Below are 27,875 nucleotides of genomic sequence, written 5' to 3'. Positions count from 1 at the left end.
GGTTCGAGTGGGAGGGAATGTGTATTAACAAGACCAAAAAGTAGAAATCTTCCCCAGCTACTTGCTTTACAGATTAAACATGAATCAGTTGGCACATTGTTATGAAAATATATACCTATATGGTCCTAATATCAAATGCACAAAACTTAGCTCCTCTGTCCCAGTCCAATGTGTTTATTCATAATTGTCCCTCTGAGCACAAATTTCACTGGTCCAGTCCTCTGCCACTGCTGACCTTGACCTCCACACTTGGGACCTTGACTCACTCACTGGTGCTTAGACCTCCACACTTGAACTTTGACTCCCTCAGGTACTTCGACCTCCACACTGGGACCCGCTAGAAGTTAATATGAATAATGAATAACTATTCCTCCCAATGCAAGTAATCCCTTCACATGATCAGGAAGGTCTCATAATAAAGAAACATGAGTTACAACACTCAGCATCTCAAGTAATAACAGAATAACACATGGCACTACAGACACATAGGTCTGCTCAAAATAATACTTATTGTAGGGATAACATGGAAGAAAAAGTACTATAACAAATACAGTAAGCATGAATAACTGTAAGGGCTCAAGTTAAAGGCAGATATCACTGCATCAACATCATTGTGCCTCACAAAGCAACTATGTGAACATTTACTCACAACATAGCCCTAAGAAGTACTGAATTGCAAAGTCATTTCAACTCAATAATAAATAATTCACAGTCTCTAGGCACCTAATACTTGGCCTACAAAAATCACACATTTATCTGAGGCCCAGACAGAACTCTATAGCATTTCGTATTCCAGTTACTAAATAATAAAGACAATGAGTGGGTGGATGGGACTGGAGTGTGTTGAGAGCAAGGATGGGACTTGTGATGAGGAGGTGCTGACTGAGATTGTCTGGACATGTGGAAAGGATAGGAGCTGACAACTGGGCGCAGAAAGGGATGTGTAAACGTTGGGGGTAGGGTTGCGAGCGGCAGACCAAAGAAGAGCTGGGATGAGGTCAAAAGAGTGTGACCTCAGGGATAGGGGACTGCATAGGGAAGTTGCCAAAGATCTAGCAGCATGGATATCACTATACTCCTTTCGCAGCAAGAAGTCCGTTCAGGGTGTGGCAGAAGTTGGAAATCCCGAGTGCGACGTTGCCAATTTGACCACCAATTATCGGATTATCACTCTGTCTCCCTACCTACCCCCATCTCACCTGTTTCTCTCTCTCTCTCTATATATATATATGTATATTGTATATATTTATTATTTATTTTCAACTTTTTTTCCACACCACCTATGAGGTAAAAGTCTAGGCGCGTTTTATTTTTAAGAGGTTTCCCCTATAGGCCTAATCCTCTCTCTGATCTTTAATCATAATCTTCTTCGTCATCAGAACTTTCTGTTATATTGACGAAGAATGACTCTACGAAATGTTCAGCTGCTATGTCTTGTTGTGCTAGACAGGGAGTGACCCTGGGTCCCTCGCCGACCTCGGCGTGGCAACATGGGAAATAAGCGCTGCCACGTGTCATATAATTCATTCAAATCGTTGTTATAATTCTAAAAAGTGATACTCAATGTACTATATAGCTTCCTTTACTATATACAGAATATAAAAAACAATTTCAAATAGCACATAGATGGGAAATAAGAGAGAGAGAGGCACGTACTACGGTTGATTTGGCAGCATCGCTAGAGGTGATTCACCAGGTGGGCCCCACCCTGAACGGACTTCTTGCGGTGAAAGGACTATAGCACTCAGAAATTTTATGCTATCCTTAACCATGCTATACCTAGATCTAGGTTTGGCTGCAATTATTTGGAGAGGGAACAAAATGATGAAAATTCCAAACCTGAACACTGACAGAAGAGCCAAACCCTCCTGTTTTGTGCCCATTTTGGGCCTGTCTGAACCTGAATCCCTGGGTTACCCACAGCACATCCTACCAACTCAGCTGCCTGGCTAAAGCTACAATTCCCTACATCGTCATCTGGGATCCACTCGCACATGGCTCTGGTACACCACCTGCTCCACACTCAACCTGTGAAAAAAAATATCATTAATACCATCATCACCATTTGGGATTCATCTGCTTAAGGTTTTGGAATAACAGGTACTCCTAACATGCCACAGCAACAATAATAATAACTATGAGGTATTGACATCCTTGTAATAAGGTTTGCTAAAATTACAAGCAAATTCATAAGCAACAACAAATGATAAAGTGAAAGGAAGTTGTGGTGCTAATGATGATGTGCATGAAAGCATTTTGAGATGGTCTGGCCATGTGGAGGAGCAGAAAGTAAGAGACTGGCTGGAAATGTGCATGTGTGGGAGGGGAAGGGGGAGACTGATGATGAGATGGAAGGAGGGAATGGAGAGAGATTTCAGAAAAGGTGTAAACTGGATGAAGGGCAACCAAATGGCAGAGGATATGGTAACACAGAGGTGATCCATTTGTGGTGATCATTTACAGTATTAAGATATCTCGAGACAGACAAATAGATAAACAGCTAGACTGATAAATAAACAGAGAGACAGACTGACAGGCATACAGATTCATAGTCTTGCTTACCTCACCTAAACTATGTACATTTGGTGCCCTCTCCCCCACCCATCCCACAGCCTACTGATGATTTCTCTAGCACTGCACTAAGCTCACTTTAACCTGACCCAAAATTGCCCTCTCCCCACTCTCAATGCTGTTTTAACAATAAGAGGAAACTACAAAATTACACTAGTCATGAAGAAATGCTGTGAGAGAGAGTGTGGGGCTGTAGCAAATGTCCTACTTTGCCACTTAGCTTCACAAAACAGGCCCAGGGCTAGGCTACTGCAGTCCAGTACATTTAAGGGTAGATAACCAGCTAGCTTCCCTTGGTGGCATTACATGACTAAAAAGCCTCCAGTCACCACTTGGGGATAGAACTTATGCAATTCTGTCACTCCATATGGGGCATTCTAACCTCTAAACCACCACATACCATAACTACAAATAAACCATGCTTAACCCGTTGATTACGCATTTACCTTTCTTTATCCCACCCATGGCGTGAAAAAAATATATATATATATATATATTGTTTATTATAAACTTGGATGTTTCAAGAGAACATTTAGGAGTGATGAGGTGAGTATCCTGCCTTGATTCCACATTTTCAAGCGGTTACAGTTAATTTACTTGTATTATTGTGCTTGTGAAAATTAGATATGGCAATGGAGATAACATAGAGGTGAGCATTTCTAGTGAGTATTCGTGTTTCGTGATCAGAAAGGGCAACAAATTCCAAGCAGACGTTGAAGAAGGCTGGCTTCGTGAGTATCCTGGTCCACTTCCATGATTTTACCTCTAGCATCTGATTTACGTGCATAATTCTGCTCGTTAATATTAAATAAGTTAATGGAGCGTACTAGGGAGTAAGTATGTGAAAGAAATATTCGTGTTTTGAGGTGATTGAATGAATGGTGGTGTAAATGGAAGAACAGACGTCGAAGAAGGCTAGCTTAGGTATTCTGCCCCGATTCGTTTTTCGGCGCTTCCATCTAATTTACTGACATAATTCTACTCATTGGTGTTAGAGAAGCAACTAGAGATTATTTGGGTGTACGCATGTGAGGGAAAGTGGCTGTATTGAGATGATATTTGGCATCCTTGTAAGATTTGACGTCGAAGATGGCTGGCGTAGTAAGTTAAGTATCCTGCTCTGCCTCCATATTTTCCTTACTTACAGCTAATTTCCCCACTTAATTCTGCTTACTGTTGTTATACATGGCAGTGGAGATAAATAAGTGTAGTTTGGTGGGAGAATATTGTTGTTTGCAGATATTTAAAGGATGTCGGGTTTTTTCGTGTCCTTGCCGAAATTTTGTAAACATTCAGCCCCCGAAATATTTAGGATGTTCGTATGTTATGTATTTCCGTTGATTTATTGTTTATTATTTATTACTGGTTATTATTTATTGGTTATTGGTTATTATTGGTGGTTGGTGCTGGCAACAATCATCCACTCACTTGATGTAGTGCTGCCTATGTCTTCCTTAGCCTTATTCTTTTTCTGTGCCTGCCCTCCTCTCTTCCTATTTCTCCCATCTTTCCTGTCACTTCTTATTGCTTTTCTTTCCTTTACAGGTGGCTTTACATTGAGTGACAAGCCAAATGGTTTCCTGTAAGCCAAGAAACCATTTACAACACTGGGTGGTAACCATATAACCAAACCATACGTGCTCCCTACGTGTCAACAAGTGGGTTGGTGGAAGGTTAGTGCCCCTCCCCATAAAACAACTAACTCAAAGTCAAATGGCCACCCCTTAAGGGATTATGGTGTCTGGCAATAGATAGATAGATAGATATATATATATATATATATATATATATATATATACATATCAGGCATCTATATATAAATAAAAATATATATACAGTATATATATATATATATATATATATACATATGTCGTCATCACCATCATCTGGACCTCCTTTCCCATCCTAGGGCAGGGTGAGGAGTAGCAACATCCAGACAGTCCAAGTTTGCCCACTCCAATGGGCCATGCTTCCATTCATTCATCATTCAAGCCCCTGGAATCCTGGCTTTATCTGATATGCCAAAAACTTTCACCAGGTTCTGTAGCTTCACATAAATGTATCCGATAGAGCCAATCCCAACGCTGTCACGTTTAAAAGGGGTGCCAAATGACTGATCATGCACTTCTTCTCACAACATTTACCAAGCCATCTTGATCTCCTGTCAGTCCCCAGCCTCACCAACTTCCATACCTCTCTTCCTTACACATTCATCCACCATCCCTCCATCTTCTCCTTGGCCTACCTCACCTCCTCCCTCCTTCAAATTTGCTCAGATATACCTTTTTCACCACTCTATTGTTATCCATTCTCTCCACATGACCATACCATCTCAGTACACTCTCTACAATTCTGGTGTCCACAGACTCCCTCACTCTCCATCCTTCACGAGTCACATTACTTCATATCCTATCCATTCTCTCTACTCCACACACATTCCTCAGCAGTCCCATCTCCACTGCTCTCACACTTTTGACTTTTCACTTTCATGCCACACCATAGTCTCATATCCATATGTTAAAACTGGCACTAACACTCCTTCGCGTAAGCCTCGTGCAGCAGCAACACTCAAGCCTCTGTTTATTATCAAGGCCTCCATAGCACCAGCTACCTTCCTTCCTTGTCACTCTACTTTCCACTTCTTTTGCACATTTTCCTCTCTTTTCTGTCACTGTACCCAGGTATTTGAACTCTCTCACCAATTCAGTCTCTCTCCATTCACTTAAATATCACACTAAGAGTCACCTTCTCACTTGATTACCATCACTTTACTCTTTTCTATGTTTACTCTCAAGGCATGATGCTCATAGACATCAGCAAAACTCTGCATTAGTCTACCAAGCTCTTGTCCGGTATTTGCAAGTTGCACTGCATCATCAGCATACAACAAATGTGAGATACCATATTCCGTTCATCATCATTCATTACCAATGCCATCCCTCTCTCCATCACTCGTATTGTTACTTCTCTCATCACCTCATCCACATATATATCGAACAACTATGGGGACATCACACAACCTTGTTGCACGCCCACAATGATCGTGAACCATTCATTTACATGCCCATTTACCCTTACACATACCTCACTACCATCATAAAAACTCTTGATGGCACCTAGCAGCTTACCATCTACACTGTACATGTGCAAAACCTTCCACAATCCTTCTCTGTCTACTTTGTCGTATGCTTTCTCCAGACCCATAAATGCCATAAACACCTTATAGTCCTTCTTAAAAGCCTTCTCCACTATCTGCCTCACTGCAAATATTTGATCCACACATCCCTTGCCACTCCTAAAGCCACCCTGCTCATCACTCAATGGGACTTCTGATATCTCTCTTACTTTCTCTCTATGTACATATTATATAGATAGATAGATAGATAGATAGATAGGTTGACTGATTGATTGATTGATAGATAGATACATACAGTACACACATATAGATATATACTTCTGTTGGGATAGGCCGGTCCTGCGGTGGACATTCAACGGTTGGTGATGATCATGATGATGATGATGATACATATATATATATATATATATATATATATATATATATATATATATATATGCAGTAGATATTATATAGGCTTACCTTTACATCACAGTAAAGACTGGTTATATAGCTAGTTCCCATAAATGTTATTCTCAAGTAGCTCCCAAAGTAAAAGCAAGTAGTGTATTACATCTACTTTACGGTAAGCAAATAAATACAGTATAGCAACATGCATTAGTTAGTATACACCGCATAAAGTAAGAGAAAGTTAAAATATAAATAGTGTCAAAGTAAAATACGATCACTGTATACAGTACTTAAGCATCTAAAATTTATAGCCTTACTTTCAACAGAAATACAGTTCAGATCTGGTAATGTCCTATGGCTGCTTTCTGAATTCTAAGCACATCTATCTAAGCATCTGGCATAACTGCAGGAAAAGAGCTAGTGCAATGGACTTCATTTATAATAATTAAATATATTAAAAAAAATATAGTTAGATGCATTTTTATTGCCTAGTTATTCTTGCAGACTGGAGTGCACTGCATCCATGGTGAGGAAGCTTCAACTAAGGTGTGTATGAGTGAGTTTCAGAGGTGAGGGGAAACAAAAACCTTAGTGCAGAGTGAACAGACCTTGATTGGTAATTATATACCAGTACTGCTACAAGAGTGAAATTAGTGACCATATTTTGTGTTGAAGACACTGGAAATTAAAACCTTCCACTAAGATCATGCAAACTTCTACTGTAATTCTACTGCCACCATTACTTACCGTAAGATGGGGCTATTCGACTCACCTGAGGCAATTAGACTCAATAAGGAGTAATGAGACTCAGGTGGTCAGACAGTGTAAAAAGGGGTATATCTGACACTCTCATATGGTGCTATAATCTGAAATTGTTAATTTATATTGTAAATTAAATTTAGGGACAGCTTGCTGAAGGTCAGTGAACTGTGATCAATTTCTCATTCTGTTATTTTCACATTTTTTAGCTGTAACTTACAACAATAAAGACAAGATTAACTGTATTTTCCTCCGCTGTCCCTTGGATATATAATAACAAACTGAGTGTCATTAATGTTTATCCACCTACCAGAGTAAGTTAGCTGCTTTTGTTTATAAAATAATATGATTTTAGACTAAAGGGGCAATTTGACTCAGGCAATTTGCCTTGGCACTTTGGGGCAATTTATATGCTGCAACTTCATCAGTACTATCTGGACAGTTGTAAAGATTACATCGCAGATTTCAAGGATAATCTTCCAAGTACAGACTGAGTACATGGCTTCCTGAAGAGACATAAAAGTCCTGCTGTCCTCCAGGATATGCCAAAATATTTTGAGGAAGCAGGCTGCTGTCTCTGAAGAGGTCATAGTGGCCAACTTTAAAAAGGTAGAAGACAGCCTTAGGGGAGCACCCCCTCCAAACATTATTAATTATGGCAAAACCAACATCACGGATGATCCTACGGGAAAGCTCCGGATATTCAGGTACGGTAAAAAACATGAGGAGATTATCATGAATACGATGAAGAGTTCAACATCTATCATGTTTTCCATCACTGCCAGCAGCAAGTACCTTAGTCCAAATATTGTTTCCAGGGCTCAATGCTAGCAGCTGTCATGGATTGAAGGAGGACCAATTAACGTATATAACCAAACTTCTTCTGGCTGCTTCGATTTGAATTGAAGCAAGGGGAGCAGAGAGGCGGGCCTCCTGAAGGCACACAACTAATGGACAGTACTGGGCAAGAAGGCATCAAAGGTCGAAGCAACTTGAATGAAAACCTCGAATGTTTCACTGAAGGAAAGCCCACCAAGTCCAACTGCCCCACATCAGGTGTTGATAAACATAACTCCCCTCCCCCCCATATGCCTTTTCTGTGTTTTTCTATGTTGAATCATTTGTGTTTCATTACCCATACAGTAAAGCTTTTTAAGTGCCCTACATGTTGCACTACAAACCTTAGTGCAACAAAAAATAGCCACCTATTAGGTGAGTTGAACAGCCCACCTTTCGGTACTTTTTCAGTGAGAAAAAGCAGGGCATACATTGGATCAACCTTACCTTCCTTTGATATACAGCAATCCAGTCTGTCGACGCAAACCACTTGTGATTCTTGATATCATTAACAGCATCCTTGAGGTTTCCATACCGCTTGGTCAGGTCAACCTGCAGTAGATTCCTTAACAGATCCTTCAGGTCAGAAGAGAAGTGACCAGGGAACCGCACCTGTAATAACAAGGTTGTGATTAAGTTAGAGTACATCTTGATGAAGCTTCCCAGCCTCTTTCACCTATGATGATGGCCAAGTGGTGGGTCAATCTGATACATTACCAAGAACACTCATTCCTACCTCAAAAATAAGGTTTATCATATTTCATGCAACCACAACTTAGTGCAGGGAGGCCTAGTTATACAAGAATCAAGTGTTATAATGCTGGCATGTACTGGGCACTTTCTGGCATTACAAGTACTGAAAATCCAAAGTTACAATGGCCAGTTGAGAATCCATGAATCAATTAAGAGGCCTACATAATGAAAACTCCAGACATGCACAGCTGCGAAGCTAGCTGGACAAAGTGTGGAATAACATGACACTGATGTCTTGGGGGCAAGTTTGTGAGCTCTATGCACCCCTCCTTCCCACTCTTCCACAAGCTGCCTCACTCTCATTCTCTCTTGCACTCACTTTGGTCATATTTGGTGTAAAGGGCTGTACGCACAGGTACGGTATTATCTAAATGATCGACTCTATTGGATACCTTTATGTGAAGCTACAGAATGTGGTGAACATTTTTTGGCATATCAGACAGAGCCAGGATTCTGGGGACTTGAATGATGAGTGAATGGAAATGTGGCCCATTGGACTGGGCAAACTTGGGCTCTCTGGATGTTGCTACATCTCAGCCTGCCCTTGAGTGGGAAAGGAGGTCCAGATGATGATGATGATAGTGATATACAATGAGCTCGCTCTGCTTCTTACTTCATGCCTTCCAAACAGTGGTGAAGTGACAGAAGGGCAGCTCAACCCCAATGAACTCAAACATTTGTGCCGTATACTGTTCAAGTACAGTAAGTGTACATATACAGTATATTCCTATACTATTTTCTCTTTCATTTTGCTTCCATTACAGTACTTATACATTATTATAGGTCAAATGTTATTGCTATATGTGCTTTAGGTGTAACTAAATCTATTCTTGTTTAAAACTGTCATACATGGCAGTGTAGGTGTAATGTGGTGGTGGTCAGGAACCAAGTCTTTTTAAAGGTAATGTAATTTGATGTACAAGCATTCACTTAACAAGCTGATTTTAGGGTAACTAAACTATAGTACTCATAACTCTGTGACCTCCCTGTATTCAAGTTGTAGGAAAGGCCCTGTTCTGTCAAGTGAAATGAAACTGAGTACAGTCTCAGAACTTGTTCCGAGTGATAAATCATACGTATCATTTATAAAGGCTCCAACACACTTGCAATAATAATTACAACAAATAGCTGGTGCTTCAGTACTCCCCATGTAAGGCATAGAAGAACCTGAGGCTAGACTACTGTGGTCCACATCATTAATGCCACAGGAAGCTACCCTGTTTCCTTGCCAGAGTTATGTGACAGAAATACCTATGGACACTTCTTGGGTTGAAACCATCGTTGGTTAGTGAATATTCTCTTCTGATCCAAGACCTCTATCAATTGAGCAACTGAGGTGTCTATTAATAATAACAAATTATACCATACACTGGGCTCTAACTGAATTGTAATGGGACATGAGTAAAGAATTTTCATAATACAGTAAAAGTCCTCTACTTCGGCCTCCAATAATCTGCAAATCCCAATACTCTGAATTTGTCAAGGTGAATTTTTTTATTTTATCTGGTCTTTTTTCAAAATTTTCAGGGCTTTATCTAAGGATTTATCTGGCTTGGACTTGCTCTTGGCCTTGGATGTACCAGCATGAAACTATTCATCTTCACCTATATTGTAGAGGTGAAGATGAATAGTATGACAGGTGGGGTGGGGGTTAGGTAGGGGTATGGGGGAGGGTCGGGAGCTGGGATAGTGGCAGGTGGAGCTTGTTTCGTTGTAGAGGTGAAGATGAATAGTATGACAGGTGGGGTGGGGGTCAGGTAGGGGTATGGGGGAGGGTCGGGAGCTGGGATAGTGGCAGGTGGAGCTTGTTTCGTTGTAGAGGTGAAGATGAATAGTATGACAGGTGGAGTGGGGGTTAGGTAGGGGTATGGGGGAGGGTCAGGAGCTGGGATAGTGGCAGGTGGAGCATGTTTCGTTGTAGAGGTGAAGATGAATAGTATGACAGGTGGAGTGGGGGTTAGGTAGGGGTATGGGGGAGGGTCAGGAGCTGGGATAGTGGCAGGTGGAGCTTGTTTCGTTGTAGAGGTGAAGATGAATAGTATGACAGGTGGAGTGGGGGTTAGGTAGGGCTATGGGGGAGGGTCAGGAGCTGGGATAGTGGCAGGTGGAGCTTGTTTCGTTGTAGAGGTGAAGATGAATAGTATGACAGGTGGAGTGGGGGTTAGGTAGGGGTATGGGGGAGGGTCGGGAGCTGGGATAGTGGCAGGTGGAGCTTGTTTCGTTGTAGAGGTGAAGATGAATAGTATGACAGGTGGAGTGGGGGTTAGGTAGGGGTATGGGGGAGGGTCGGGAGCTGGGATAGTGGCAGGTGGAGCTTGTTTCGTCCCCCCCTCCCCTCTTCCCTGGGTATACAGGGGTAGGAAGGGGACACCCCTGGCAGGAATTAGTGATCATGAGTGTACATATGAGTTATTTAAGAGGAGCCTGTGAAGTCACATGGAGAGACAGGCTGACGAATGAGGATATAAAGGAGCGTTGTGGCGTGGATGTGGATGTGATAGGAAGCGTTATGAGGAACACACTGGGGTGGTTTGGCCATGTGGAGAGGATGGAGGGTGAAAGACTGACGAAGAGAGAGTATATGAGTGAGGTGGAGGGGGGAAGAGGGAGGGGGAGGCCGAGGATGAGATGGAGGGATGGGGTGGAGAGGTATATGAGAGAGGGGGGTGTGAGTTAGGAGCAGGGCAGTGAAATGGCAGGGGACAGGGCGACTTGGAGGCGATTTGTTTGTGGCCACCCCAAACGGGATTGAGGCGTCTGGCAATAGATAGATAGATAGATAGAGTGTACATATGTCTAATGTTTTCAGAGGTCCCTCCCAATAGTCCGAAAAAAACAATAGTTTGAAAGACCCTCGGTCCCCTGCCATTCGTATTACCGGACTTTTGCTGTATGTGTAATCACAAGATATTATTATTAGTTTACACAGAAGCTGAGGGTTAGGGGGCAGAGACCTAAAGATACACAACAGAACTTTCAAATTTAATACTGCATAACATGAATGTTATTGTTAACACCTGTGAGCTCTAACGCAATTTATATTATTTCCTCCTCATCATCAAACTGAACAGTTATATATTCTGTTTGTTGAAAGGACATCAGTGAAGGAAATTTACCTAAAATTACAAGCATCTAGTTTATATTCAGGCATTTCTACAATTTATGTACGAGTTCTGGAATAACACAACTATACTGATATTTGTATAACTATAATTGTTTTACTCGAACCTGGCCTAAAATTGCCATCTCTCCAACTTGATTACTGAGTTCTAACAAGAGACTGACACTAGAATATGACGCTAGTCATGAAGAAGTGCTATGAAAAGACTGTAGAGCCACTATATTTTATTCTGCCACTGAATTATGTGAAGTAATCTGCAACAGGGCAAAAAGCTGGGCCAAAGTAAAGTCAAAGAACTGTAGTGCATTAAAATGGTAAAACTGGCCAATCCACTTCACCGTTAGCAATCAACCTTGAGAGCAATCTTTTTCTGTAGATTAGTGTATACTTAAAAGCAAAATGGAATAACAAAAAGGATGCTTTATGAAGAGGACTTAATGTAATAAAGGAGCGTTGTGGTGTTGATGTGGATGTGATAGGAAGCGTTATGAGGAACACACTGAGGTGGTTTGGCCATGTGGAGAGGATGGAGGGTGAAAGACTGATGAAGAGAGTGTATGTGAGTGAGGTGGAGGGGGAAAGAGGGAGGGGGAGGCCGAAGATGAGATGGAGGGATGGGGTGGAGAGGTATATGAGAGAGAGGGGTGTGAGCTGGGAGCAGGGGAGTGAAATGGCGGGGGACAGGGCGACTTGGAGGCGATTTGTTTGTGGCCACCCCAAACGGGATTGAGGCGTCTGGCAATAGATAGATAGATAGACTTAATGTATTCTTGTATATACTTCCATGACAAAATTAATTAATGATTCACTGCTATGCATCCTTATTTCTTTCTGTATTACTTACATGTACTGCATTACAGCAGCAGCATTGTATCAGTAGGCACACTTTTCACTATCTCAAACTGACATGGCTGCACTAGACTTTTCCTGGATGTACTGGATTGCAGTTCAATATACACATATAAAACTAATAGTATGAGCACATGTGAATGGGGGAAGGAGAGGGGAAGACTGAGGATGAGATGCAGTGATACAGTAAAGTGGTACAAGTACACTAAACTCTCAATTATCTGTCATCACAATTTCCGTCCCATTACATTATCTCGTGCTTTTGGCTCAGTTCTGTTAAAACAATATCTGGCAAAATTAGGCAACATCCAGCTCAGAAACAGGAAGCTATCAGTGGTACGATGCACTTTTCAGAGGTAATGTGTATCATAAGGCTCAGACACCGGGCTCAATCTGCACACAGGCAGACCCCAAAACACACACAAGACAATCTTGGCTGTAAGTCTTGCCAATAAACAGAAAACTGCTGGAAAATGGGTGTCTACTCTTTGGAATTCCACCCCCAAGATACAGAAAAGTTGAAAGTATTTTTTCATCTATTTAATCTATATTTAATTTCATTGCATAAAAACCTAATGTCACGACATTAAATCTTTTTAAATTAATTTTTTAATATTATCAAGTTTCAGTTTTCTGCTAAACACTCCTCAGGAAAATTCCAGATATAGCATGGTTCTTACATTCTTATGACCGAGGGTATGGGCTAACATGAATTATACTGAGTGTATGCACCGTATTAAATGGAATCAGGTTTCTATCTGCCATAAGTAAAAAGTTATTATCCTCTGCAAAGTGTGATGGTGTGCCAGGTTGCTCATATTCGCTCTGTTGTCCTTACTCCGACAGTAGACTTTCCTTCGCTTGCTCACTCGTAATTATACCTCTTTATGATTACTGTTTATATTACTTATGATATGTACGATTAAATTATGTACTGTATTACTGTACTACATGTACCGTGTCAATACTGTACTGTATTTTATGTTTAATTTTAATCTTTTACTCATGGGTAATACAGTCAATCCTCGTAAATCAAGTGTTCATAAATTACGGATTCATAAATCAAGGCCAGGTGGCCATCAGACTGCTGCCAACCTTAAATCACTGTTAAGTCACGAAAATCGCGGATCTAGGCACCCAAGTGGGCCTTTTCTGAGGAGAACCGTAAACCGCGGCATTCAAACTGAAAATCGCGACCCAACAAACAATCACCGCGCGTCCCTGGTGGCATATGTGCATACTAATGCCGCCATGTTGTTGCTCTTCTTGTCCCGCCAGTCTGCACACTACAGACCGTTGCCGTGGAGTACGAGAGTTACCTGCCTTTTTGTGCAACTTCCCCCCACCTCCTACATGCCAAGGCCCCTCCCGACCCCCCGATGAAGCGCTCTAAGCAGTATGGCGTCAAGAAACTGCCGCAGTTGTTGTACAGTCAACGTTTGGAGCTCACTTGTCGTGTTGAGAGGGGAGAGAAGTTTTCAAAGCTGGCGAAAGAGTTTGGGAAGAACAAGTACTGAGAGGTTCTAAGTTCTTCCCAACACCACCCCACTCCATTCACTTAAGCAATTTCGTCATAGGATTAAGGTGAGATCCCTTAACATGGCTTATTTCTATTTAATACATGCACTGAATAGTCCTAAATTTGTACGTTTGTGTTTGACGGTGCCTAGATAGGTGTAGGTAGGGTGCTGTGGGGGCGGGTTGGCCAAAGTCCAGACCCAAATTAATTTTTCACATAAAAGTTATTATTCATAAATCACGGCAGTGGTCCAGACTCAAATTGACACGATTTACGAAGATTGAGTGTATTGTAGGAAAGTTTTTAGGATAGCGGGTCAAGACGGATAGCTTAGGGTGGTGACATATTATCTGGTTCAATGCCCAATGGATAGCCAACTGGAGGTACCGACGTAATATCCGGCATTTTGCAGTATCCAGCACTGAGTTTTGCTGAATTACACTGGATATTTGAGAGACTTATGTTTACGAGAAAAAGGAATGTGAGCTGGAGATGGCAGTCAGATAGCTAAAAACAGGATAGTATAATGGCAATTCATTTATTGCCACCCCCTACAGGATTAAGGCATCTGACAATGAACTGATAGATAGACATAATGATATAATCGGTGCAGTTAACCTTTTGCTTAAATCAACACTGAGTCTTCTTGTAATTAATCCAATATACACAACAGCAAGACTTTACTGTGTGTGTGAGTGTGCATACTTTTTATCTACTAGCATGTATATATGCTGGTATAGCCTATACATTTTTTAACACATCAATGTAGGATACTACTTGATTAACAGTGCGACATGATGAGCATAATAATGATGTCTACATAGGCTTACTCCTGTTGGCATGTCATAGCTCTTACCTTCCCTGATACAATTTTTTTGTATATTTGTATGGGCTGATCAGCAAAGAAGGGTGGGTATCCAGCAGCCATCTCATACACGAGTACTCCTAAAGCCCACCAATCCACTGCCTTGTTGTAGCCCTGTCAAGAAAGAGCCACAGGTATTAAAACACTATGTTCTTGTGATGAAATTATTACACATGATTGTTGTAGTATATATATCCATCCACCTTTCCATCATTTAACACTTCACTGCTCCATCACACTGGCCCATCAAATATATATTTACTTGTTATATATATATATATATGTGATTACCACCCACAATAGTAAATGGTGTACATTCATCAAATTACTATCTTCTCATACAACAAACAGAACAGCATATACAGAACCAAAAATGAAGGAAAATGTCTATTAATAATACTGTAGTTATAAAACTTGTTGGTAAACTGCAAGAAGATGCTACAGAGAGACACCTTCCACTGCCAGATTATATAAATGTCCCTTAAATCCATCCCTGTCCTCTGAAAGGAGGATGGTGGAGTGCAGGAAAAGGGTTACTTCAGCCTGCAGTTCACTGGGACATCCAGATGAGTCTGGGGCCACATTACAATGAGTGACAATGAATGGCAATTACTATAACTGTAAATTATTAACGTAATGTAATATACATATACTTATTAACCCTTTGGAAATGACTTAGGCATTCCAATATTTACTTTGGCATTGTTGGAGGATTATTCAGCTTCTTTATGGATATGGGGACACCATATTATCTTACTTTAGCTACTGTCAGGCATTCTCATTCAGCAAATTGAGGAACCTCAACCCAAAGGGGTTAAATGACCAAAAAGCAGATGAGCTTTCCACTTACTGCTTGATGCTGTGGGAAAGGTGGTTTTAACAACAAAACCTCCAGGCATTTTCATTCAAATTAGGCAGTGATCCCTCTTATCGAGACATTTCTCTTTCCCTCCCTCATGTGACCTGTCACTTCATTCCCCCAACTCACACTTCGTCTACCTCTTCTATTACTGGTTACCTCACTCTCATGCAACCTCCTGGCAAATCTTTACAATTTACTTCAAAAGGCTCAGCCTCTCAGAGCATTTTTTGCTGTTTTCACATTAAAACCTCATACCATATTTCTCATTAACTCTTTCATATATCTAAGAATCATACAAAAACTAACAGACATAAATACTGTAAAGCTATTGACACAGTACCAAGACATATCCTGATCATCAAATACCTGGAGATCAACATGGAAGACAATAACAAGAAGTGGTTAACCACCATCCTCTCAGGAAACATATCCAAGTTTTCAGCTTTGAACAAAGATTTTTATTTAGAATATTCCCCAGTGGTGTTCTATAGGGCTCAGTCCTTTCACCCTCACTTTTCAACCACCTCCTCCACAACCTACCAACTCTTCCCCCTTTGATGACTTGACAATACCTTCACTGCACCCCAAAACTCAAATGCAGCAAGAGAGTTCCAACATTACCTATACTTACAAGAACACTGGCTTCAATAAAGCAGAGTGACTGTGTCACTCAACTCAACTAGCACACTCATCATTAAGGACAAACATGAATCTCAAACATAACCCACAGCCACTGTCCCTAATTAATCACTCAAAATTATGGGGTTTACTCTGGATATATATATGAAGTTTCCTCAATGCACTTGCAACATCAATGCTATGGTGTCTTGTTGCTGTTGCTGTTGCTTACCCTCGGTCCACCTGACCAAGTAGATCTGTTGACTGCAAATAAGCAAGCACCTCTACGGGGTCATCCCACAGATTTCATCCACCACTGATGTTGCGTCTGCATCTCCGGGATGCGTGTGCTCCATTATGTGTGTTATGTTGTGTGGACCTATTCTACAAGTGGGATACATGTCATATGTGATTATAACTATGTCATAAAGACTTTGTATCATAAAACAGCGACTTTGTATTTGCTTGTAGAGGCGTATGTTTTAGACTTGTGGTCGAGCGGCTTTTATATCTTGTAGTAGTTTCCCCACCAGATGTCATGTAGTGACGGGAGAGGTAAAGAATAGTATGGGACTATTTTTATTTGTCTTGGAAATATTAAACAGGTATAATAGTATAAGTCCTGGGTAGCTACCTCCCTGTCTCGCTATCTCTCTCTCTCTCTCTGTTCTAAAGCTAATCTCCGTCTCGACCTCTCTATAGGGTCGCTTGTCTCCTTCTAAACTCTCTTTCCTAAAATCTCGTGTAGTAGGGTGTGTGTGTCACGTATCTTCCTCATGGCAACAGAACTTTCTCACGAGAGGACTGCTGACAGCTAACTGAATCATCTCCTTACTGGCCGCTGTCGTCAGCTTTCCCCCGTGTAAGCGTTTAGCGCTGCTCGCTTCTCGCAAACACAACACCTTCTCATCATTTGACTTCCTGCTTCTATCTGTCTCTCTATCTATCTATTTATCTATCTATCTATTATGTAGTCCTATATTTGCTCGGCCGCGCGAAAATGACGTACCATCGACATTTAATAGTTATAATATATTAATACATACTACATACACATTATAATGAACTTATAAGCTAATTAAGTGAAATACATAATATTGTAAAGTAACATAATTGTATGAATATTGTATACATATATTATGCATAGTAAATAGTGATTATTCAGTAATATTACATTTTAAATAAGTTGAATACATATTGGAATAAATGCATTAAAGTAAATTATTTAACTGTAATACAGTATGTACTTGGGTTATTATAGTGAAATGCATACATGCAAGAATAAAAATAGTTTAAAATTAAGATTATTGTAAGAGTTACTAATATTTTATTTAAAGATAATGGTACTGGTCTGCCATATATGGGTCATTCTTCTTTGTGTTATTATTATTATTATTATTATTATTATTATTTTTTTTTTATATATATAATTAATACTATATACAAAATATATACACTTCATTCAGGGTGGTTAACTGTGATGTTAACTCTCCCCCACTAAACAATGACTCCAAATTAGCAATTCTTGCATGCATTCTGTGCATGGCCAACAGCAATACTGCAACCACAATGCAGATAATTATGAAGACAGAAGGTGCTTGGCTATACACATAATATGGGTTGAACATACTCAAACTCAAATCTTCCCAGGGCTTCATTGTTTCATTGATCAGCTGCATAGTTTCAAACTTAGGTGAAGTCAGCTTAATACTTGTGCTCATGTTTAAGTCCATATCAGGCAGTGGGTGGAAATGTTTGTGTGTATGATTGAGAATGGCGTAGTGATTGATGGTGGAAAAAGTAGACATGGATGGTGTAAATACCGCACAGTAGTCTGGTGCTATGTATAGTCCTGAGGCTGATGTATGAGATGGTGGTATATCTGGACAGACTATGTAAACTGATGTGTTATGAGGGAAATAAAAAAACTGCGAGTGTCCAATGCGTTGATGGTGTACAAGTTTATCTGGAGCAAAAGTGAAGTTGCAATGATGATGAATATTGTTATTGCTGATGATAGCCATTTCACAAGGGACCGTATCAGTAGGCTGAAACGTGAAAATGTACGCAGGACAAAGATGAACAGCATGTAAGGATGTGCGGCACTTTCGCTCAATCGTTGACTCACTTGCGAAAGTGACAGTGTCTCGTCTCTTGGAGACCATGATGAGTTCGGTGTCTGTGTTGATGTTGATGATGACTAAAGTGTTGTTGTTTCTATAGGGGAAGGGGTGTATTTGGTATACTGTGAACAGGTCTTCCGTGATGAATGGTACATGAACTATCACTGATGTTGGTGTTAGTGTTGCTTCCAAGTACGGGTAATATTGCATAAATTCCCTACTGCGGAACAATGGCTTCAATTTATGTTTATGTATGCCTTGACTAACTATCTGACGTAGCTCATGAACTGGGAGTAAGTCATTTGTGATCTTGCCATCACCAGCATTCGAAATTCCTTGCATAAGTGCCCTGAAATGATCTCTAGTGTTCTCTAATTGTAGTAGAATCGTGTCAATATGTTCTGTGATGATGGAGATTATTTTATCTATACTCTCGAGAGCTACGTTTTCTGCTTGTTTCAGATTTTTCACAATTGTTTTCATTGCTGAGTTCTGTCCTGTGATGAATTTATCTTGGTATGTTAGTACCTGAGCTATCTTATTAAATTTTTTGTTTATTTCTTTAAGGTCATCCTCTGTAGCCAATCCAAAGATGTTCCCAAGAATTGCGCCGCCCAGATCGAACAAACCGCGCTTTTGGCGAGTACGTGTGATGTTGTTCCTGTCGCTCAGCACCTCTGTTCCAGAAGATGGGAGATCTTGGATCATGACGAGCATAGTTGACTTCGCCTGTTCTAGTTTCCATTTCGCTAACTTCACCATTTCATCCACTTCCTTGGTGATATGTGATTGTGAAACATAATTCCCTATCTTGAAGTCCAGAGTTCGCATCGGCGTCGCAAGTCTTTCTATATAAGTAGGTAAGTCATACAAGTAATCTAGACTTATTTCAGTACTCATGACATCCTTGACGATTGTAGTCGTGGCCGTTGGAGCTATGAGGCATCCTTGTCGTACTATATGCTTGGGGTCTAGGTGCGCATATACTCTTACTATGTATAGGAGAATCCATAGCATAAGTCCCTTCATCGTAACCTACCGAAAAAAAAATCTATTAATTTCCTATAAAGCTGTGGTTGATGATAGTGATGATGTGCGTTACGGTTGGCTGTTATTTCATTTATAGAAGGAGTTTAAATCGATATTTAATTCTCGTAAATGATGTACTGTAGATTTCATTGGAATAGTTGCACCTATGTTCGATTGTTTGGTATATGACCTTAATTTCTTTTTGTAATCATTGTTGTGTTCTTGCTTGGTTTCTTGAGGTACGTTCACCTGTTCGGTTGTATCCGAGGCTGAATAATTATGTGATAATTCCCTTGAAACTCGTTTTAAATGGTCAATATGAACTTGTTTTTTCTCGCCACTTGAAAGTGACTTAATTAAAACTTTGTTTGCCTTTATGTTAATTACTCTGTATGGGCCCTCAAATTTAGGGGATAATTTATTGTCTCTCGTATGAATGACTCCGTAAACAATGTCTCCTAAGCTGATAGGTGAATCTTTTGCCTTTTTGTTAAATGCCTCCGACATTTCTTCCTTGGACATCGTTAATTGTTTTTGCACTCTTTTGTGTATGTCCTGGAATTCACGTAAACGGAGTTTAGAGTAATCATCGTAATTGTATATAGGCATGCTGTCACCTTCTAGGAGCTCATATGGTAATTTTTTATCCGTGCCATATATAATGAAATGTGGTGTGTCACCAATGGATTTATTTATAGACCCATTAATGGAGGCCTCTACTCTGGGAATCCAATCATCCCAGCTTGCATAATTTTCACTGAGAATGTGTCGTAGCACATCTAATACCTTTTTATTTTGTCTCTCTACCAACCCATTCGATGCTGGGTGATAGGCCAAAACGTTAACCTTTTTAATGTTGTATTGTTTACATATTTCTTGTAAGATCTCAGAATTAAATTCTCCTCCATTATCACTTATTAATACCTTTGGAGTAGTAAAGCGACATATTACATTATCTGTTATTGCCTTTGCTACTGTCTCTGCTGTCTTATCTTTAATTGGAGCTAAAATGACATAACGGGAAAAATGATCCGTTGCTACGAATAAGTATAGGTTATTATTGTATGATAATGGCATCTTGAGTAAATCAACAGCGACAACGTCCCATGGCTGATGTGGTACTGGGTAATTACCCATCGGTGCAGGTGTGATTGGGTATCCTTTGTGTTTCGCACATGATTCGCATCTGTCTATATGATTGTGTATATCTCTTCGTAATGAAGGCCAGTAATATAATAGCTGGGCTTGGTTGAATGTCTTATCCTTTCCAGGGTGTCCTGCATGTGGGCTGTCGTGTATCATTCGTAATACTTGGGGTATCATGTCATTAGGTACTACCAACTGGTTAGTATTTCTTTGGCGTTTTGGTTGTTTAGAGTTAATTTTGTATAATGTATTATTGACCATTGTGAATTGTTCAAGTGGGACATGCAGTTTGGGTAATTGTATGTCATCTCCACTTTCTAACTTGTATATTACTTTTGACCATACTGGGTCAAGTCTTTGTGCCTTTGCGATATCCTCGTGGTTTGGGATATTTCCTTTGAGATCTAACGCCGCAACCTGAATAGTGTTCGGGTTCCTAGATAATGCGTCCGCTACTATATTCATTTTACCTTGTATATAATGTATTTGTACATTGTAGTTTTCAACTGTACATTTCCATCTTGCTCTCCTCCCAGAAAGGAGTTTTTCTTTAAACATACCCACCAGTGGTTTATGGTCCGTGAATAAGTGGATTTCGTAACCATATACCAAATCTCGAAACTTTTGTAATGCAAAAATCACTGCAAGTGCCTCTAAGTCTGTAGTGCTATAATTTTTCTCCGCACCTCTTGTTTGTCTGCTGGCAAATGCAATTGGTTGATTCTTTCCTCTTTTATCTTCCTGCATCAGTACAGCCCCTAATCCTTTAACTGATGCGTCTGTACAAATAAGAAATGATTTCGTGTAATCTGGATATGCTAAACAAGGTGCATTCGTTAGTTTAATTTTTAGATTGTTAAATGCCCTTTTTTGTTCTTCTTCCCATTGGAATACAGCATCTTTTTTGAGTAGTTGGAATAGAGGGAAGGCTATATGAGAGAACTGTGGTACGAAGGACCTATAGTACCCAGCCAGACCTAAAAATTGTCTAACTTCGTCAGTCGTAGTGGGTTCAGGAAAATCTCTCACTGCCTGTATTTTGTCATCAGTGGTGTGAATACCATCAGAGCTTAATTTGTGGCCTAAGAAATTTATTTCCTTAAAGCAAAATTTGCATTTGGAAAGTTTAATTTTTAATCCAGCATCACTAAGCTTTTGTAAGAGTAAGTCTAATTTCCTGAGATGATCCTTAATATTCTTCGTTGCGATAATAATATCGTCAAGATAAACAAATATTCCTTGTCCTAAAATTCCGGACAATACGTAATTCATAAGACGCTGGAACGTACCAGGGGTTGTCCTCAGTCCCATTGGCATTCTTGTATATTGATAATGGCCTCTGTTTGTTGAAAAGGCAGTGTATTTACGTGACTCCTGAGATACCGGAATCTGATAGTATCCGTTTAGGAGATCGATGGTCGAGAATATATTATTCTCAGGACCAATATTCTGTAGAACATCACTTAGCAATGGCATGGGAAATCTGTCTGGGATGGTGTGATTATTTAGTTTACGGTAATCTACTACCGCACGCATTTCTCCATTTCTCTTGGGCACAAAGAAAAGGGGAGCGTTCCACGGAGAAACTGAAGGCTCAATAATTCCAAGCTTTAACATTTCATCGACATACTGATTAGCAAGTGTACGTTGGGAGTGTGGTATGCGATAAGCTGGTACAAAAATTGGTGGTGTTTCTGGGTGCACATTAATCATGTGATTAATCAAGTTAGTACACCCTAATTGTTCTCCGGGCAAGGCTACGGTGTCCCTGTGTGTTTCCAACAGGGTTAACAAATCATTTTCTTCGTCAAATTCACCTGAGTGAATTAAATTCTCTTTTATTCTTTCTCTATCCGTAGATTTTATCTCACTTGTTACTCCACCAATATTTATTTCCTTCACAGGGGCTAAACATTTTTCAATATTAACTATGCAAGTTCCCTTCTTCAACTGAACTTCCCCATTCATGTGATTAATAATGAATATCTGAGTTAGCCCTTCGTCGTTCGTATGACATAATGCGTTTTCTACTGACAATCCCTTTACTTTACATAATTCTTCTAAGACAAGAACAGTACTATTCCGTAATTTGCTCTTTATGGTAACCTTCATGTATGAATTAGGTGGTATAACCAAATCATTAGTGAGATGGGCTGGAAAAATTGATAAATCAGTACTGTTAGCTGGGTCACTAATTCTGGAGGATGGGGTTGCTGGTGTAAGTGGATCTATACACTCATCTGTTTGTGTATGTTTGTTTAAGCCTTTAATATTACCAATTCTTTTTGGCTCTCTTCTACCAATCGGTGAGGGCTCTGAAGTTATTTCCTCTATAAATTCATTATCAAAGTCTATTCCATTCATTTGTGGGAGTATAGTTATGTTCTCAGTTCTCATGGATCTTAAGCCCAGTAACATATGAGCTTTAATTGCTAAGTTTTCAACGATATAGAACAATGCAGAGAATGGTCTTGTAGTTTCTGTGAAACTGAGATTTAATCTTATCATACCTTTTACTGTAATCTCTTGACCATCTACTGTGTTTAATTCTAAATCAGCTTCATCCAGAAAAGTTACTTTCTTTTTATTTTTAAGAATTCTATTTAGTTCTTCATGTGTTATTAAGTTCACTGGAGAGCCTGTATCTAAAAATAAGGAAACGTTTTGATCCTCACATACAGCTGGTATCAAGATACACTCATTTCCCAACATGCCTCCTATGTGAAGTTTAACCTTGTTCTTTTTTATGTTTGTTCGTTTTTTGTCATGACTTGGTCTTCCCCCGATTTGAACATAGACACAATTTTTTCTACTGTTTTGCAATCACTAGTCCAGTGCCCTTGGTATCTATGATGCCTACAGTAAGGACCAAACCCTTGTGTCTTTTGATTATCCTCTTTTGCCTTGATAAAGCATTCATACCTTGTGTGTCCTGGTTTTGCACAGTAATGACACAGAATGGACCTATCCCTTGACTGTGACCTACGAGGTGATTTCCCATAAAAGTGTTGTTTATAGCGCGAGACCTGCTCGGGCTGCGCGAAAACTTATGAAACTGCCTGTAGGAAGGCGTGTGGGAACGAGGTCTAGGCGTCTTTGCTTGTTTGGGCTGCCTCATTTCAGGTCGCGATCGATTTTGTTCTCTGTTTGGGGTCGGTGTTGATGTTTTCACAGCTGATACTGTCTCAGGTACCCTGATTCTACCAGAATGTGCATGTGTGTCGACCACACCTGCTTTACTGCACTGCATCTCTACCTCGTTCATTAAGTCTAGTAAGCACATTCCAGGGATGTACGCGATTGTTTTGGCGATCTTAAGGGTTCTATCAGGTAATTTACACAAGGCAGCTACATAACCAATGATGTCCACGACGAGGTCTGGGGACATCTTTCCATCATCTGTTATCCACTTTGAATTCTCCAGAGTAGCTAATAGGGTTCTCTTGATTGTGGAGACATCAGCAGTTATTTCACTGAGCACATGGTTTGTAGTGTGCTCCCTTACAAGATCTACAATTTTATGTAATTCTGGAATTATACCTGGCAAGAAGTTCATACCTCCAGAAAATTTCTTCAGAAATTCAGTTTTAAATTCATCATATGTCCTAGCACGATGTAGCTTATCGGAGCGCAATAAATTGCTTGCTGGACATCTTTCCTGGCTTATGCAAGATGAAAAAATAGCAATTTTCTCTTGTTCATCTAGTATGTGGCGCTTGATGAACATTTGTTCGCACTGACTGATTAATGAAATGACATCAATGCGATCCTTGTCTGTGCCAGAGAATTTTGGGGCAGTCTTATCCTCGTGATACACAAAAACGTGAGGTGTGGTTTTTAGATCAGCAGTATTTGTTTCTTGATTCATATTTAATGATTGCCCTGTTAATTCAACTTGTACGAGTTTATCGTTATGTGAGGGAATGGTAGAATATGTATGACCGGACCGGTGAACCCTGTTAAGTATATTGGCATACGTATTTAAGGCAGCTGCGAAGTCGATACTCTCAACATCTGAAGGGGTTTCCCACTCATCATCCGAAACTCCCGTATTTGTTTCCTTATCTATAACGTGTGGTGTGGGTTGTACAATGGGTGGGCTGTCTCTTAATTGTGAGTCTGATGTTGTGGCAATTTGTGTGTCATCTGGTATTAACGTGGGTGGTTGCGAAAATATTCCTGTCATTAAGATATGATGTTATGAAATACGCCTCTTGTTTATTTATGTCCTAGCAAACTAGATGATTAAATAAGTTGAATATAGCTAATTTTAGCACTGAGAAGAAATGAGCAAGTATAATTTTACCCACTTGATACAGATCGTAGAGGTGTGTCGATACAAAAGTCGATCTCGGAAGAAAATACAGGTTTGATTGAAGATCTCTTGATAATTCTAGTGGTGTGTTGATGGACGATATTACTCAGGAAACTCCATGGCCTGGTATTTGTAGTGGTTAACGGCTGTCCCAGGCAAACCTCAACATAGAACGTCGAATTTCCAACTTAACTGTGAAAATAAGTGAATATGAGTAGGAGCTATGTGAATAATGAGTAATGAGTAGTGGGTGAGAAGTGCCTGGTGTCCGTCACACGTTGCTTGGCATGGCAGACTCGCGTTGTGATGTCATCTCAGCACATGGTGACGTCGGCTTCCCACACTGGTAGCTGTGGTGAGTGAATGAGTAGCGATGAGTAACTTGAGTGAAGACGAGTGAGTAAGATGAGTTGTAAATCGTGTCTCACTCTTCGTTTGTTTGTTCCCTTTATTCTATGTGGAAGTTTTCTCTGTCCTTTTCTCTAGTGATTTATTCGTTGTGGGATGAAGACTGCCGCTACTTGTAGGTGCGTGTAGAAGATTATACAGACGACGTAGAGTTGTTAATTGTAGTTGATTGTAGATGGCTGTAGACTTTGTAGAACTGAAGCTAACCTTGTAGTCTCGGTTGCTTTTGTAGAAATTTGCTTTTAATTCGGAGACGATGTCCGCAGATTTGCTGGTTTGTCGTTAAGCTACTTGCAAGGCGTCGAGTGATCTCTTGACCTCTGCATCAGCGTAATGATCTGGGAGACGGAGGGGGCAGGAGCTGATATTGTTGGTTGTTGTCAATCTTGATATTTTGTAGGAATTTAATGTTGATTCGTAGACGAGGTTCGTATACGTTCGCTGCTACCAAATGTCATAAAGACTTTGTATCATAAAACAGCGACTTTGTATTTGCTTGTAGAGGCGTATGTTTTAGACTTGTGGTCGAGCGGCTTTTATATCTTGTAGTAGTTTCCCCACCAGATGTCATGTAGTGACGGGAGAGGTAAAGAATAGTATGGGACTATTTTTATTTGTCTTGGAAATATTAAACAGGTATAATAGTATAAGTCCTGGGTAGCTACCTCCCTGTCTCGCTATCTCTCTCTCTCTCTCTGTTCTAAAGCTAATCTCCGTCTCGACCTCTCTATAGGGTCGCTTGTCTCCTTCTAAACTCTCTTTCCTAAAATCTCGTGTAGTAGGGTGTGTGTGTCACGTATCTTCCTCATGGCAACAGAACTTTCTCACGAGAGGACTGCTGACAGCTAACTGAATCATCTCCTTACTGGCCGCTGTCGTCAGCTTTCCCCCGTGTAAGCGTTTAGCGCTGCTCGCTTCTCGCAAACACAACACCTTCTCATCATTTGACTTCCTGCTTCTATCTGTCTCTCTATCTATCTATTTATCTATCTATCTATTATGTAGTCCTATAACTATATCAAATATAAACTGATAACTTTGGAGGGCTGGGTGATGTCCTGATCTAAGCCTAGCTAGGTCATCTCGATCAGCCCTTCCTCTACAATAATTCCACCACATACCTTTCCTACAACACTGAATATACTCTACAATAATTCTTCCACATACCTTTCCTACAACACTGAATATACTTATGTCATGACGAGTTTTGCACTCAATTCATTCACCTTTATACTTGACGTCTCTTTGCAGGCAACAAAATGTTCCTTTTGACTATGTTCTTAGTTTTTTACAATATCACTTCCATTAAAGAATGAAAACTAGTTAAAGATGAGCAAAAATCCCAACTTTTGCTCTCTGTTTAGGAAAAAGCTTCTCCTTGGAACATATGCATTTCTCTTCTTCCTACTTCTTTTCAGAAAATGACTTAAATTGTGAGATACATTCATATATCCATCCATCATCCAATCCTACGTCACCCCATGAGGAGCATAGGAACCCTGGGCTAGGCAAGTTGGTCCTGACATTTAAGATGAGAGTGACCAGTCTTACTCATCCCTCAGTGGCATTACATAAACAATAAACCCCAACCACCCCTTGGATATAAACCTACAGCACACAGGCTCAATCCAATTGGAGCACCTTAATTACAATCCAATTGGAGCACCTTAATTACCCACTAAGCCACCAGACGCCATAATTTGGTTATATGGTTACCATCCAGCGTAGTAAATGGTTCCCTGATGTACAGGAAATAATTTGGTTTGTCATTCAGTGCAGAGTTACCCATAAGCAGAAGGTAGAGGAAAGAATGAAGGAAAGAAAGACAGAAGAGAGAGTGTAAAGTCACCTGTCTGCAGAAGGAGAAGGAAAGAGTGAAGGAATGAAAGACAGAAAGGAAGGATGGAAGAGAAGAATTGGCAGACACCCAAAGAAACACTACATCAAGTGAGTGGATGGTGAGTCCCCCCACCTACCATAAAGAGAGACATTCCTCTTCAGTGTCTCATTAAGTTGGGTGGCCATATACGACACATTCTCGAGCAAGATACCACAATTAACATTGAAACTTGCATATCCTACATCAATATGGCTCTAGCAAGTTATGAGGATAAGTACCATGCACATATTAATGCCTTACATCAGCAACAGATCACAGAATATTTTCGCCAACACCCTCAGCCACAGCCGAACACTGAACCTCACCGACAGCCAGACCTTGAACGTCATCCTCAGCCAGACCAAGATCCTCAGCCTGGTCCTTCAATACAACCAGAGCCACAGCCAGGGATCTCTTCACAATTTGAGGGTTTTGACTACAATGCCTTCTTGGATGATCTGGACCAGCAGAGGCGGAATGTTCTGCTATGTAAGCAGCAGGCACGTGAGGTGTTTGGTTGCCATTAACCCATCCACAAGCCTCAGAACCCTTCAAATCACCCAAGCCTCCATTCAGCCTCATAAAGGTAACTATGATGGTCTTTTATGCTGTCTATTTGTTCTTTACAATGTTGTGGATGTTATGTGTTTTCATGTTAGAGCAGTGTTTGGTAAGAAAATTTATGCAAAGAGCTA

At 40.3% G+C, this 27,875-nt stretch overlaps 1 protein-coding gene across 1 annotated transcript; it reads right to left on the bottom strand.

Annotated features, from left to right (window-relative positions):
• Window positions 1–1,965: 1,965 nt before the first annotated feature.
• Window positions 1,966–27,292, bottom strand: LOC145390133 (cAMP-dependent protein kinase catalytic subunit alpha-like). The gene is made up of 4 exons (XM_080265181.1): window positions 27,278–27,292; window positions 14,792–14,914; window positions 8,141–8,305; window positions 1,966–2,028 (listed from the first exon to the last, which is right to left on the bottom strand). The coding sequence occupies exons 1-4, from the start codon at window positions 27,290–27,292 to the stop codon at window positions 1,966–1,968; spliced, it is 366 nt and encodes a 121-aa protein (XP_080121307.1).
• Between the last annotated feature and the right edge of the window lie 583 nt (window positions 27,293–27,875).

Source organism: Coenobita brevimanus, unplaced genomic scaffold (genome assembly GCF_032717465.1).
Source record: "Coenobita brevimanus isolate Jiangsu-jjx unplaced genomic scaffold, ASM3271746v2 jjx.HiC_scaffold_2885, whole genome shotgun sequence".
NCBI lineage: Eukaryota > Metazoa > Arthropoda > Malacostraca > Decapoda > Coenobitidae > Coenobita > Coenobita brevimanus.
Note: the sequence above shows the minus strand (reverse complement) of the source record. Positions and strands in the feature narration are given on the sequence as shown.